Source organism: Channa argus, chromosome 24, assembly GCF_033026475.1.
Source record: "Channa argus isolate prfri chromosome 24, Channa argus male v1.0, whole genome shotgun sequence".
Taxonomy (NCBI): domain Eukaryota; kingdom Metazoa; phylum Chordata; class Actinopteri; order Anabantiformes; family Channidae; genus Channa; species Channa argus.
In genome coordinates this window covers 4,557,646-4,573,109 of record NC_090220.1, presented here as the reverse complement: position 1 = coordinate 4,573,109, position 15,464 = coordinate 4,557,646, and the positions used below count along the sequence as shown (strand labels likewise).

Genomic DNA, 15,464 nt, shown 5'->3' with positions numbered 1-15,464 from the left:
ACTGCAAACTGAGGTATTTTTCCTCAGAACAGGCTGCTTAAAATAGAAGCTTTTCTTTGTGTCCTATAGCTCTACCATAACATACTCTCCTATATGAGTCATTGTCTCTGCTGCTCTGCCTAAGGGTTTCATAAAGTTGATTCTCCTTTGGGATGATACCAGAATGCCTCTATTTCCTCTTCCTGCTTCACAGCTGATGTGAAACCAGAGCTGGGGTTTGTGTCTTTCTCCAGCAGTTCTGGGACCGGAGCCTCACTGATGTTTTTTTGGCAGGTTGGCAGGTACCTCAGGCAATTTATAATATTACAACTTCTATTCATAGTCTGAAATAAATCTTTTTGAAAATTGAGAACAAGATAAAACATTAAGGCTTTTACTGTGGAGAAAGGTCCTATAATTTCTCTCAGGAGAACTCTTTGGCCTCATTTTCTCTTTTGTTGGTGTGGAAACACTTAGGCTGCAATTTTTACTTTTGAACATCACTGATGAGCAGCTCGTCTCCTTTAATGGTTCTGCATGTCCTTCCTGCCACAGTATTAATATTACTGGCTGCACAGTTCATTTTGTTAAAAGCTGAGGAGGTATAAAGCAAACTTTAATGAGCCCTATTGGGAAACTGCAGTGTTGCAACATTAGAATCTATGTTGGAAATCGCAAAGGAAGATGATGCAGATGGAAATAGCAACAAGCTGAGAGCAGGCTGCAGAACCTCAAGAACAATGAGAATTACCTGCATTAACTTTTATCAGTGAATATATTTGAGGTTACACAATGTACAATTAAAAGACACAGCTATCATTCTAATTACTCAGACTCGCAGTTGCACAATGTGCAGTATATAACGATTAACAAATTATCATGGCTACTACCAGTGTGAACACAGTTAATGACTTGTCCATAGCAATAGGTCATAGTGCAGCTTTGTTTATCACTCTGGTGTCTAAAAGTGAAGTCCCTTCTGTCTCCAGGTGGCACAGCAGGTGCCAGTTAGTGACCTGACACCAGATCAGCTGCTCTGGAGTGTGAGCACAGTAATGAACCTGATAAAAAGTTGCTGTTGAGACAGAGACGACCAGAAATAATAAACCTGGTTCCAGGTGTGCAGCATATCAGTTAGTTTAATTACACACAACTTTATTTAGGAATATGGAGCACGTGAGCACAGTGTCATTTCATTTGGTTGGGCTTCTTTTCAGAATCCGGATCAACAGTTCTTAACTAAAGCTTTTTTATAAGAGCAGCTGAGAGCCACTTTTACAAGGGAATTTCTGAGGTAAGAACTTGTTACAGTACAGTGGATTACGTCATGTTACTTGCATGAACTGGTTCACAGTGTCTACAGTGACAGATGACTGTAGGTCATCAGAACATGGGACAAGGGCAAGGCATCAATTTTACAAACAAACTCCTGCTATCCATTATCCAAACTAATTATCTTGTAGAGGATTGCAGGGTGCTGAAACCAGTGTTTGATAATAACAAAGCACAAATACAGTACTTTGCTAATGAACTTAATTAGACATTTCAAGTGTCCGTGTACTCGAGAATTTATTTGTTGGAAAACTATTTACTGCCTGCAGTCAGGGAGTCTTGATAACATCTGCACAAATAAAGGGAAATTCAAAACTGGTTAGCACATTGCAGTGATTTATTTCATGTTATATGATGGATATTCTTAGATTTTTACAAGTTTACATGACCCGCAAATAAGATCAGCTCTGTGGCTGCTGGTAATCTGGGGCTCTGGAGCAGTTGCCTGCATTGCCTGGTTGGTAGTCGACCTTTGTTTGTGAAGAGAGAGCTCCTGAAGATTGGGTCTGAGCATGTTCATGCACAGTGGGGTTTTTATTTCAAATGTGAAAACGAAAAAACTATGTTTGATTGGTAAATACAGTCCGCCAGATAGAAGTTGGGGTAAAAACAGAAATGACTGGTTGTGCCATTTCAGCAGCCTTTAGAGATTCTAAATTGACTTCCTGCCCTAAAATATGATTCAAATCAAGCATCCCTACAGAGACTACAGTACTGCCTTACAAAGACATGTGTATAAAAGGTTGTGTGTATTTTCTGTGCATTCAAGTGTCTGTGTGTGTAAATCCGCACTATCTGTACAACAAATTATAACTATATTTTCATTTAACAGGACTTTGCCAAGACTTAATGCCACATTAATGCTTTTCATTGTCCACTTTGGTTCCCCGGAAGAAAACACTGGATGTCTGATTACGTTGAGTGACTTTGTAGTGTTGTGACTAGCAATGTGACTCTTTTTTTTATAGGCAAAGCTTTCAGAAACTGACTGTGGTTCACTAACAGAGAAGGTAGATTAAAAATAATAAATGTCACATGGTATCTCCCAGACATGAATAGAAAACTGTGCCGGAGGTTTTGGAAAGAGAAATTTCAACATCTCATATGTTGTCTTTGAAGGTGATTCAATGTGGAAAACATGGTAAAATTCTACCTTGGACCTAATTTTGTTGCTTTTGCCTCATAAAACATAAAAAGAATGCATCTGCAGTTTGGGGACTTTAGATTACTTATCAAACCAATATACCTTTACAACTTACAGTGATAGAAATTCCCCCCTCAACTTACAGGTGTTTGTGTGCTAACGTTGAGCCCATGTGTGGACGTGTTTGAGAGGGAATGGCTTGTGCTCCCATGTCCTCATAAGTGCTCCTGAATGTCACATCCTATCTGAAGCCTGTCCCCGAGGCACAAATGGACACTCCATCCACTTGTCAGGTGATTAATCTCCGCTCCCTCATCTCCTCTCCATCCCGTATTCACTCCGTACACACAGCTTCAGAGGGCTGTCACACATATACGCACACTTATCCTTGCGACTCTCCCAGTCTCCTCCCGGTGAAGATCAATGAGGAAGACAGATGTATTATTCAGCACATTAATAAAGAGATGGTTGTGGTGGGGGTTCTTTTGAATTAGTGCTCTGGCAGTGGGTTCTCAGCATTCCTCTGAAGGATGATGAAGTTACAAGATGAGCAGAGCGAGAGAGACAATACACGGGAGGTCAAATAGTTCCCAGAAAGAGGAGTGGACAGACAAATCCTCAGCTGAGCCCTTATGTGTGTGTGTTTGTGTGTGTGAGGTGGATGGGGCAGAAACACCTCTGGTGGCTCTGAGATGTTCTGGGAAGCTGTGTTACCGTGCTAATGGGTTTCTAGAGGCAGAACAAGTCAAGGCTGATGCTTTGGTGTGACCGCTGGGCTCTCGTGCTGCTGAATGCTGATTAGTGATGGGAGCGCTGAGGCAAGCACACACTGGATGAGACAGCAGTTGTGTGCAGATGGCATACCTGTCCACGTTATCAGGGAATGCTAAAACACACACACACACACAGGTAGAGAAAGAACCATCTAGTAATATGCCAAACCTGTCATGACTGCTTATTGGTGGATCTGCAGTGCTCTTTTCTCACCTCTTGTCCTCCATAAAGGCGAGACATTGGATCGTAAGTGGTGGGCTTATTTCTGTCAAGGGCCGGTGTTGAGCATTAACTGTCTCCACTTACTGGCTCTTGTGAAGAGCAGAAGCCCCTCCATTTTTCACCGGCCTGTGCTGAAAACATTTAGCCATTTTTTCCAGGCCTGAAAAGGCAAAGTGCGTTTAATGAGACATGTCTTGCCATCCCCATCTCGTAACTCTGAATTGAGGAGACAATGAAATTTTATTGGTGCATGCAGTGTAGTCCCTGACTTCCTTAATGTGATTGGAAATCAAACAGTTTCATTCAGACTGTCCCTTCCTCACCCAAAGAAGCCCGCGGGAGGTTTTTAATATCCGTGCAGTTATTGGTCTCCAACAGGCTCAGGATATGGATTTAATGTAGGAAACCAATAAAAGTTCTTTATGAGAGAGACAGATAGTCCTACATGTGTATCAGTGCCTGTAGTTTTATCAGTCATGTCACACTTTTATTAACAGCTGATACAGTCTAGTCACTAGTACTTTGGGATTAAATAATGCTGGTAGGTCAAGCCTAGCAGTGTTTGTGTTAATGATAATCGAGCATTCAAAGTTGTGTCTTTGTGTCAGTACACCTTTAGTCAAAATATCCTGAGACGATTCATTTCCACATCAAGTTTTATCTCCAGCAGAGCAAAGGTCTAAGAAAATTAAAACAACTCTGTCTCATTCTGTCATCTCCTAGAAAACAAAACACACACAACCATATTTTTCTCCTCTTCAGGATTTTCCACTCTTAAGCCCGCTTTCCCACCCCCCTTTCCTCTCCTCTCCAGCTGTTGCAGTGGCTCGACAAGTTACTCACACATAATTACAATCTATTTAGGATGATCACTGAAAGGACCGGCGCTGTTAGCAGCTCATTTTCTACTAAATTAACTTGTGCTCAGAGCAATGCAAGTACAGTTGAGGAAAGGGGCCTCTGCAATGTTTCTGTATTGTTTGTAAGTAAAACTCACGGTGATTATGAGTTTGTTTCATCCGACCACTCTCACACCCAGACACACAGTGCTGGGAGTTGATTAATTGGAACACCAATAATTGAAATGTTGGTTGTTTTCTGTAAAAATAGCTGTGAGGCACTTCAATGGCCTTTATTAGTCTCTGGTGTTGTGTTTAAATGGCACAGCAAATGTCGTGTATAAATCTATTAGTGCTTGGAGATAATTAACTGAAAAACTGATTTACAACTCTGTAAAGCAATGTTTTTTAAACTCGCCGTGTTTATTTTTATGCTAATCATTAAATTGGATTATTCAGCTGAATACAGCATTGTTACATGTTTGAATAAAAGTGCACCTTATAGAACATGCCCCCCCCCCCCCCTTTTTGACCCCACTCGCCTATATGAGGCGTGATGTACCTTTAATGTGTCACAGTGAATTGAGAACAGCAGGGTGGGAGGTAGGCAGGCTGCACACTGAGAGCCCACAAGGCACGCTGAGATCAAGCAGCTGAGAAAGGAGACATTCCTCTGCATTCATGAATATCATTCTAGTGAAAGAGGAAGGGGAACAAAGACCATTGAGTTAATGGCTTTTATGTATCATCAAGTGCGTCTTCTTTGTCCTTTTGTAGTCGAAGAGAAAAGGGAAGTAGTTCTTATTAGCAGCATGTTTCTTTCCAATCCATGTTATTCCTGCTGAAAAGTTTCAGTCTGGATTAAAAGAGGTGTTTGATTGCTATCTTCTTACAGATTAAATTTACCTAATGACAATAACACCATAAAGGTTTGTCTGTCTGCCATCTCCTGACCCATACTCAGGTTGACCGTTCGTGCCAAAGCTGGCTTAAGTTACCATCCAAGCGGCTGTCAAAACTGATCAAATGTGACCAGACACTGACTGTTAGAGAAGTGAGTGACTGGTGATGACTTATTTACTATTTGCTGTGCACATGATGACATTTCACGCATATATTAAATCAAGCTTCAAGCTTTCTCAAAATGATTTGTAATAAAATCACTTAGCCAAACGTTGTTCCTATTCTGCACATGCTCTCTTTTTCATTTTTGCTCAATAGCTGTGATCAAGGTGCCCTTGTGCAAGGCACTTAATCCCCAGCAGTTCTTAAGGCACTGATCAGCAACCCAGATGTGAGTGTGTGTAAATGTATTGTTTACATATGCGGGGCAATGGTGAAGCAGAACACACAAATTCAGCAAATAAATAAAGGTCAAATGAATAATCATCATCAATGACACCAATGTAAGGGTACTTCAGTACTTCCTGGCTTCACTCCCTGCTTTTTCTGCCACACACCCGCAACATGCTAATTGAATTTTATGTCAGGCATAGAAATGGCTCTGCTTTCATCCTCACTCCATTCACGTCAGTCACATCAGGGACATGCTTAATGACACGTGTTTTAGGGAGTTAATTCCCTCGTGCATGTTAGACATTTCTCTCTAAACACCTCTGCCTGCATAGTAATCACTGAGGTGGCGCTGTTTTGTCACTGTGTGTTGGACTTGGCCACGATGGACACATTTTACATTTGCAAAGCAGGATATGCCGCAGTTTTATTGAAGGAATAGCCTTTGAAACAGTGCAAAATATAACAACACCACAAATACAGATCATGGGAAATGCTGTGCCTAGACTTTTTGGTATTTCCCTGACTTTAAAGTTTTTGTGTGATATTTGCAGCGTGCACAGTGCAGAGGTGGTAGGAGACGTGCGGACATGGGGGAGGTTGATTTAATTAAGGGGGCAAGAGCAAGTCATTGATATGTTGGTGGAAAATGTTTTTGAAACACTGCAGTGAGAATGTCAGTGCCTGCTTCTGGTGCAACATCACTTCAAGGTCAGTGATGGCTTGATGATCTGATGGTTTTATCAACAAGATCAAACTAAATATTCAGAGTAAATATGCTGCAATAACAAAATAATGCAAAGCTTTCTGAAGAACCCTCTACATATTTATTGAGCTGCTGCTTAGTGGTTAGAGCTACATACTGAAGCAAGCACACTTGGAGATGGCCTCACCGACCTTTTGCAACCGGTGGGCAATCATTTTGTGCTTCTCTGCTGCTTACGCTATGTAATTTACATGTACCTATAAAGCACGAATATAAACAAATTATTTCCTTAATGAGAGGTCAGTCTTCTCTCAAACGAGAGACATCAGTCCTGGGATTTTGTAAGTTAGACTTCAATGAAATAGAATTTGTCTTGCCCTCTTTTACATAATTTATGTGAAAACTATTTTGGTCTGACTCCACCTTTAGACTGTCAGACTTGGCTGCCACATATTCATGACTGCACACTTTCAGGAGTCTCTGTAAGGTGGCAGTGATTGATTAGAAAAGGAGTCAAAGCACCAGCTACTTAACAGAGACTAGCTTCTGTGTCCGTGATGGAACTGCAGGGTCCTGCGCAGCACCTCTTACGTATGAAGTGCCTCAAGGGTCCATTCTTGGGCCTCTTCTCTTCTCCTTGTTTTTACTTTCTCTTGGTTCCATTCTCTGAAAAACATGGCATCTCATCACACTTTTATGCCATAGTCAAATGTATGTGCCACTAAAAAACAAAAACACTTACTCTACAACACAACTCCATCAGTGAATGGAAAAATGATTTTAAAATGATTTTATTTATTTTTTAAATGTTTACATGGTCTCGCCCCCCAGTATCTCTCTGACCTCCTCCTGCTGTGCTCTCTTAGGTCAGCAGATCACTCACTTTTAGTTGTCCCTAAGACGAAGAGGAATCTTTGAGGTGACCATGCTTTTTCAGTTGCTGCCCCAAAATTGTGGAATGAGTTGGCTTTGCACATCACATAGGCTGTTTTTAAATCTTCTCTTAAAAAACATTACTTCTCCTTGACATTTTACTCAGTTTGAGATTTTAGCTTTTACTGTTTTATTGTTTTTGTTATTTTATATTTGTTTTGTGTGTCTGTTCCTTTAAATGACTGATATCTATAATTATTTTCTGTGTTTTGTTTGTATTAATGTACTGTACAGCACTTTGGCCAACTGTGATGTTTTTAAGGTGCTTTATCAATAAAGTTGAATTGGATTGGATTAGCTGGACATTAAACAAAGAACCTAAGTTACTCACAGGTGCAGAATTAAATATGCACGCTTACACAAATTTACCAGTTTGGATGCAGAAAAAAGGGAATCAATGTATCATTTGTGTGTGTTTGTGTTTCCTGCCTCTGCTCCTCTTCCTCCCAGCATGTACAGTATGTGTGAATAAGTGAAGATGTAATGCAGAAGGACATCCCTTGCAGTTTGGCCATGAAAAACTGTTTTCCTGCTGAGAAAACCATTAACCAGTTATGTAGGATTGACTGTGAGATTACCAGGTGTGACACAAGCGTTTGGCTTTGGGGAGAGTTTTCGCATGAAACTATGAATCATAAATCTGTATAGCCAGGAGGACCTCTACTAAACAAATCTAAATATTTGTTTGTTGCTATTTGCTTCCACCTGTGAATATGTGCAAGTAAACGAGTGTCAATCCTGGTTTTAATTGGTCTACTTTAAGTGAATAAATGGCGTTTTAAATGAAATTGTTGTTTGTGTTTGTGTTCCTCAGACCAGCGCCGTGCTGTGTTCAGGAGGATGTGCTCTGCTGGCTGTCAGCTCCCTGTTGGCCATCATCACCATCTTCCTGCCCAGTGGAGGATGTGAGAGGAGGATCTGCACCCTGGCTGGATACATGCAGATGGCTGCAGGTTGGTACAGATAGAGGAAATTTTTTATTTTTTTTAGTTTGCAAAGTTCTCCTTTACATTAACGCTCCCCCTCAACTGTAAATCATTTTTAATATTTCACCATTAGAGGAACTCTCCACCAACCACTGATAGCTGATTTTGTTGCCCATCAGTCAAAGAAAAAAAACAAAAAAACAAAAACACAAAAGAAACAACTCGAGGACAGCTGCTGCTAGGCAACCAGAGTCTACATGGTGCTTGTAGGGGTGAACCAGCACAAGGAAGGCGAGGATAGATTTAGAGCCTGCTGTAAAAAGACAATTACGCCTCCTTAACACAGGTCATTGGTTCAGGGCTACATGTGACTTATCAGGTTGTCGCTTTCGCCCAAACACGGAGTAGTCTCATAAACAAAGTGTGGTCTTGTCAGTGCTTGGCTTTAAAAAGCTATAACACACCATGGCTCATGTCACCCCTCAGTACCGGCCTTCACACTCTTGCTTTGTGCACTGGAACATTTTAATGGCAGATGGCACAAATGTGAAGCATTTTTATGTTGTTATGAGGGTATGGTTCATGTAGTACAGCATCATACTTTGTTGTGTTGCAACTTACCATTTACCACTGCCACTGTCAGAGCCCTGTACTTCTGCTGCATACAGTAGTTAGTTCATGAAATACCTGCAAAACTAATGATAATTTCTCATTATTTTGTTTAGTTCTAATTACCAAATGTTGTCGTGTAAGTTCATGCTAATAGACCAAACTGACATGTCCACACTATACTTCAGCATGGTAACTTTGTCACTGTGAACTGGAACATGGGTCGAGCTGGATCAGCATATTTATTGGTGAACCTGACCCAAGCCTGAGAGTGGAGTGGCTGAACCTGACCTAATAAAGAAACCCACTTTGTATGTATATCTGAACCGGACCTGAGTACAATGCAGTTGAGTTTGTGCTATAGTTTTTCTGGTACATGCACTTAACTGGAATTAACATTGTCACGTAGGCTCATCGATTAATTTAGCACTTCAGAATCTAAGATTTATTATTAGTACTCAAAGCACTGTGTTCAAGAAAAGCTGGCTGTACACACTTGTTCTTCTCATGTTCCTGATGAAACTACTTTTTCTCTGCAAGTTGTAGCACTATGCTATTTTTGTTTAGTAAGTCTCAAGCCACTTCATCTACCCAGTCTGATCATAAGGTCAGCTGATCCACACACCCTTCTATTTCTTCTATTTCCTCTCCACTGTTGCCTATGGCTTGCTCCAGGGGGAATTGTTAGGTTCTCTTTATATATCTTTATAATCTTGACTTTATTCTGTAAAGTGCCCTGAGATGACTTTGTTGTGAATTGGCACTATATAAATAAAGTTAAATTGAATTGAATTGAATTGAATTCCTTCTGGTTTATTCTTCTTCTATACTCTAAAAAAGAGTAGCTCATCTAAATCCCTGCATGTGGCATTTAACTAATCGTAATTATAGGCTAAATACACTGTTCAGGTTAAATCTTTACTGAGAAAGCTGGAACTTTCATGGGACATGGCTAATGGTGTGTTTAAAGTAGTGCTTATTCCAAAGAGCCAGACTCTCATACTTCTATGTCTAACTACAGAATCAGATCGATGTTGCTTCAGAAAGATGAGAAGGTGTCTGAAGCAAAGTCAGAGTGCCGAGCTTCTTGTGTTTGTGTCTATGTGGAATCCTGTTCTGTGTGTCTTTTGTAGTGACAGACTTTGCTAAATAACAATGTGAAACAAGGAGCTGGCCCTTAGTTCTGCTTTCAGGTCGACTCTTGTCTAGATAGACGGAGGTTTTACAGATAGTCCACAAAGCCCAGATGAAGCCTGATCAGAGTGTTTGTTTTCTTAACGTGTGTGTGTGTGTAATGTATGTGTTGAGATAGTGTTATCAAATGGGGCTCAGAAACTATTACATGCAGATTTAGAACAATGGTTTTCTTTGTGGTATATGTATTAGCTATGTTGTTTTTGAAGGTGTGTGTTTTTGGGGGGATTGGGAGAAAAGATGCTGAGGAGATTCTGCTTGTCATCTTTTCCCTTTGCAGAGAGATTTAATGAATGTTTTGATCAGCATGTTTTCTGCCGTGTGTCTGACGAGCAATTGAGACATAATTATAAATGTGTGATCTGTTACTCTACTTATGGAGGCTGGATGTGATTGAGAAGAATAAACTAGACACAGGGAAGTGTTTTGCTTATCATTACTTATTTAGCATTTTAGTATTTGCAATCAACATTTAGATTAGCATAAGGTTAGAATATTAAATCATTTTGGAGCAATGCTAGTAGGTGTAATTGCTTCATTTACTGTGTGTCCTCTTAGAAGACTACTGAGGAAAGACAAAACTATACAGCAGTGAAATATCACATTGAATGGAAAGGGCAGGTTTTTTGATGGATTGAGTATTTGTACTGAAAGTATTTTTTGAGTGCAAAGTACTGTATATGTTGTGGACGGAATGTCAGAAAACACAGCATCAATCCGTTGCCTTTGGAAGATCTTACATGATAAACCTGCTCTGCTTTGCATAATCTTTGGCATGTGGTTTTTCTCCACAAATATGCTCAATTAACTCAAAAATAAAAAAAGCTTTGAACATATAAATAATGATCAAGTTACCAAGTTTAAAACTGTTACTCTGAAGTGTACATACACTGAAGATTTTGGGTTTCCATATTACACTTGTTCACGCTGCAAATTGTCTTCTAAATGTCTTGAATGAAGGTGAACTTTAGAAATAAATGTTCAGATTTCACAATAAAAAAGTCACATGATAGAGCTTCAGTTGGACAGTCTTGCAAGTAATGCAGTAATGCGTTTGTGTGGGTTTGCTGTGTTTATGTACATAACCTGTTTGACACTTGACACTGATATATATGTTGTCACCTGGCCTAATCCCGTCACCTTCTCCTCTAAACTGTGGTCAAACGCATACAGTTCTCGTCCAAAGCAGTGTTTTCTGCGATACATGTGCACGTACTCTTAGACAGCTAGATATTAGGAGGCACAACCCGAATATGTTTGTGTGGTCTCTCATAGTAAAAGCAAAGAAATACAATCTTGTGACTTTACAACTCAGCAACTCCGTCATGTCCTGCTTCTGTATGCACATTGGGGGTGGGTCTTTACCAGAAAAGGACTTTTTTGAGGTAAAACTGTCCAGCTTTTTCTCTTTCTCAGCCTGGTGGTCCCGTGGGTGAGGTCCAGGATTAGATACGAACTTGCTAACCCTCCATGAGCTTCAGCTCATCGCCCCATCCAGTGGTTCAGCTGGTGCGCTGCTGAGCGCTGCAACCATCAATGTTTTACGCTCCGAGGGAGGGAGGCAGCGCATTTCTGTGTGCTAGGATGGAGAGCTTTTTCTCCTGTCATGCATATTTCATAGCCCTGTTCTTAGTCGTCAGGATCCATTGGATTGAGCGGCTCTTTTGTGAGACGGAGTGTGTGTGTGTTTGTGTTTGTGTGTGTGTGGAGAGAGTGAGCAGAGAGGAATGTGAACATACATTAAGTTAATTTAAATCACACACTGATAGGAGAAGAGCATGTTTGGTTTTTTCTTGTGCATCAATGTCCACACAGATTCTCACAGTTTGTCTGCCGTTATCACACCAGTGGGTGAAGAGAGCACTCACTGAACATAAAAGCTTGCTCTCAGCAGGTTTTTATGCAGGTTTTATTGCCAAATTAACATATGGAGTCATTTACTTTATATTGTGTGCTTACTTAAAGTTTCCCTGATGATTGTGTTTGCTACATTGATTTCCTGTTTTTGGTTTTTATTGATTTGACTGCAAGTGAGTAGAATTCCACTTCAAAAAAATGTCTTAAAATGGTTCTTTGGGAGTTTCATGACTTGAAAGGGAAACGCCTGAAGCTGTGTTTTTCTGCTTTTGAAAGATATATGAACCGCAGAGTGTTTCTTTCTTACCTGTATAGTTGGAAATGTTTGTATTGCTCCATCTACAGCAGCAGCTTGTGGTTTTTCATTGTTACATGGCGAGATAAAAGGAGAGGGGGGAATGGCACTCAGCCATACATTTGAAACCACACAAATGGAATCTGGCTTTACTTCGAATAGTGAATTTGGCAGATGATGGTTTCTCAAATTATGAGAAGTATGTAAATCCAAAGGATTCAGGGGTATTTTTCTTATAACAAAGGAGTCTGCAATTGAAGAAATATGTCATGTGCTGCAGCATTAAAATAGGTAAATGTTCCTGCATAACCCCGACATTTTACCTTTGTGACTGTAAGCATGCTAACATGCTGATATCCGTATTGAACTAAAAGTGGTTTAACTTAGCCTTAACGTAACCTTTGAACTTCTGGCATGGCCTGTTAGAGGTCAATAGGGCAACAAGTGACATATCCAGTATTTTATAAAGAAGACTGTCTTAAAATAAATATGTCGTGTAGCAGAAATATATTGAGTTTTTTTTTTTTTTTTTTATGCTTTTAAATCATTTTGCAACCCCTCTGATTTCTTTTGTGACCTTGGCAGGTCCTGATCAGACTAATGATTTAGAGAAATATTTGATATTTGTTTTTGATGTTGAGGGGTAGAGTGAGGTGGTCATAGACTATTGTCTTGGAACATGCATAATCACAATACTTTGTTTCAGCCCCAGGACTGTATTTAAGTCGAACCCGTGACACTTTGCCTGCTCCTGGCAGTGAATGAACCGATTCTGCCGTCACAGCGGAATGAATGAAAAGGATTTCTGTGAAGGAATGTTATCATTTGCTCTGTGGAGCAATTTTTGGATGTAAAAGGTTTGCAATTTTCAGCTGAACTCCATCCAACCCTATGTATGCGTTGAATATTTCACTTTGAACACTCTCTGCCACCCTCTGAAACCATGCCTTCTTATCTACATCCTGATCGGAAACCAACCCCAACCCTGGCTGCTTGGGGAAGGAAAGGAAGTGTGTATTTCTATGTGTGTTCCCTCGCCAACATATACACTCTTACATTCAGTTTCATTGTGCTGATGCTGTGGAAGCCCAGCCTGCTGTGTCAGCATTCCCTTGGGCAAAGCTGCTATGCAGATGTCTCCAGAGCATGGTGATGAAAATAGGAAGTTACTTTGATCAAAGCACCTGCTGTGTTATTTCGCTGCTGCTGTAGCCGCTAGAGCCCATATGGTTCCTAAGCCAGCTGCCAATCATCTCTCCGACACAGATGAATAAATTCTTCATATCAGGCTGGATTAGAGCAGCAGCCGCTATTAACAGAATGTGTCCGTCTGACAATTAAATTACACTTAGTGGGTTTTTTTGTTCAACCGTGCAAAAATAACGATGATTGGGGCGTCTTTCCTGTCACCATGCGTATTCCCAAACTTTTTTCTAGACAAATACTAAAACTGAGTACGCGCTTTCTTTGAGAGCAAACATCACTGCAACATTGTTTGATTAGCTCTGCCATCTTTGAACTACTTCCAGCTGCCTTCAGGCACAAAGTGTACCCGTTCCTGTCCAGTTTTTAAGGTTTCTGTGTAGTCAATCCATGCTCCCTTTTCTGACCTATCACATCTGTCTTTTATCATCTGTCTTTTTTTTGTATTTGTTTCTCCTAACTCTGTTCCCTTGGAGAAAATTCCCCATAAACACATCTTTATCACAATCAAACAAACAAGCCTCAAACTTTTTTTGTGTGTGTTCTGTCAATTGCTGATATTTCATTCTGTTTCATCGTGAGTTGGGCAACTTGTTCTCAAACACCTCAAAAGTACTTATTTGCAGGCAGAACTTGTTCATCAATGCATCTCACCAAAAAAAAAAAAAAATCTGACAGAAAAGTCAATTTAGCCTCTCTTTCTCTCACTGTGTATGTGTGGGTGTGTGTGTTTATCACTTTTTATAGTTGTATTTCGCTCTTACTGACAGAAATATGATCCCACCACCATCAAAGCTGTTTGTCAGTTTTACAAATGTAATTACTTAAGCAGTTCAGGAGCAGATTTAGGAAGAATTTATTACACTGTGGCCTACTGTGTGCAAGCACTTACAGTGCAAACTTTACAAAGGATTTGCAAACATGTAACATGTGTAATTAATTCATGAATCTTTTTCTCCTGCATCTCCCATCATTGCTAATACACCGTAATGGCTTAACTAGACCTAATGTCTACTTATGACACAGAGCCTGTGTGGGGTTGTGTATTTGTATACGCTAAGCTCAGTCATTGGTCAAATCTGATGTCTAATCTGTAATTATGAGCTCAGTGGCACTTGGCTCTACTTGCTCACAGATACATTACCCACATAAACCACAGTAATTGATCTACTGGTCAATTAGAGCCAGAGTGTAATTAAGACTGAACTTTCATTCTTTCCTATTCGTCTGTTTTCTTTAATTTACTGAAAAGCTCTCTTGTAGACTTGATTTTAAACAGCCTTCTCATATGGAGCTTTTTGAAACCTTCTAATTTGTCTATTGAAAGAGTGTCTGTGCTTTTATATTTTAAATCTCTGCAACCCACGTTGCAGAGATTTCTCCTCTGATATTAACACACTTTACAATATTAATTAACCTCCTTTATCTTCTAAATATCCTGCAAACCCTTTGATTATCTCTGTTATCTCTGAGCACTGTTTTTAACACTACACACACATCTTAAAACTGCCACAGTGTGTCATTAAAACTGCCTGACTTGTGTCAAAGTAGCAGGCAAAAAATGGCATGTTGGTGGAGCAGGTGAATGAAGGCAGACTGAAAGGAGAGAAGTGGGAATTGCGGCACTTTTTGTTTTTGCTTTTTTATATTTGTTATGTGGACCAACTCAGTCCTTTTATTTCTATCAAATGAAGATCAACCACTGCAGGGCCCAGAACATGTTCAGCTCTTCCTCCCTTCTTTTCTCTCTTTTCCGTTATTATGCCATGAAGACTGCCAAATGCACACGCACACACACACACACACAAACAAACACACACACACGAACACACACACACACACACAAAAACACACACACACACGAACACACTCAAACACACTCAAAGAAAGAGTGGCTATACATATTACATGAGTCCTCTGCCTCTAAAGGCCTCTGTGCTTTTTTCATTTTGCAACTTACAGCAGAGATGATGAGCTGGAAGCCATGTCCTGCAATTTCATTTCTGCAGGAACAGTAGCTTCTGTGTAAACCATCAGCATGTACTAGCAACAGTTTTGTGTAGTGATTGTAAACAAGTGAGACCAGGAAATTAAGAAAATCCATTGCCTATTGATGTGCTGGCCTTTCTCTTTAATTAGACCATCTTTTCTCATCATT

At 40.1% G+C, this 15,464-nt stretch overlaps 1 protein-coding gene across 3 annotated transcripts in view; it reads left to right on the top strand.

Annotated features, from left to right (window-relative positions):
* Positions 1 to 15,464, top strand: part of LOC137109209 (LHFPL tetraspan subfamily member 7 protein) — an 88,217-nt gene that overhangs the window by 14,596 nt on the left and 58,157 nt on the right. For all 3 annotated transcript variants that reach the window (XM_067494756.1, XM_067494755.1, XM_067494754.1), the window contains one exon: positions 8,037 to 8,175. In XM_067494756.1, coding sequence (XP_067350857.1) covers positions 8,037 to 8,175 — 139 coding nt within the window. The remainder of the gene's footprint in view (positions 1 to 8,036; positions 8,176 to 15,464) is intronic.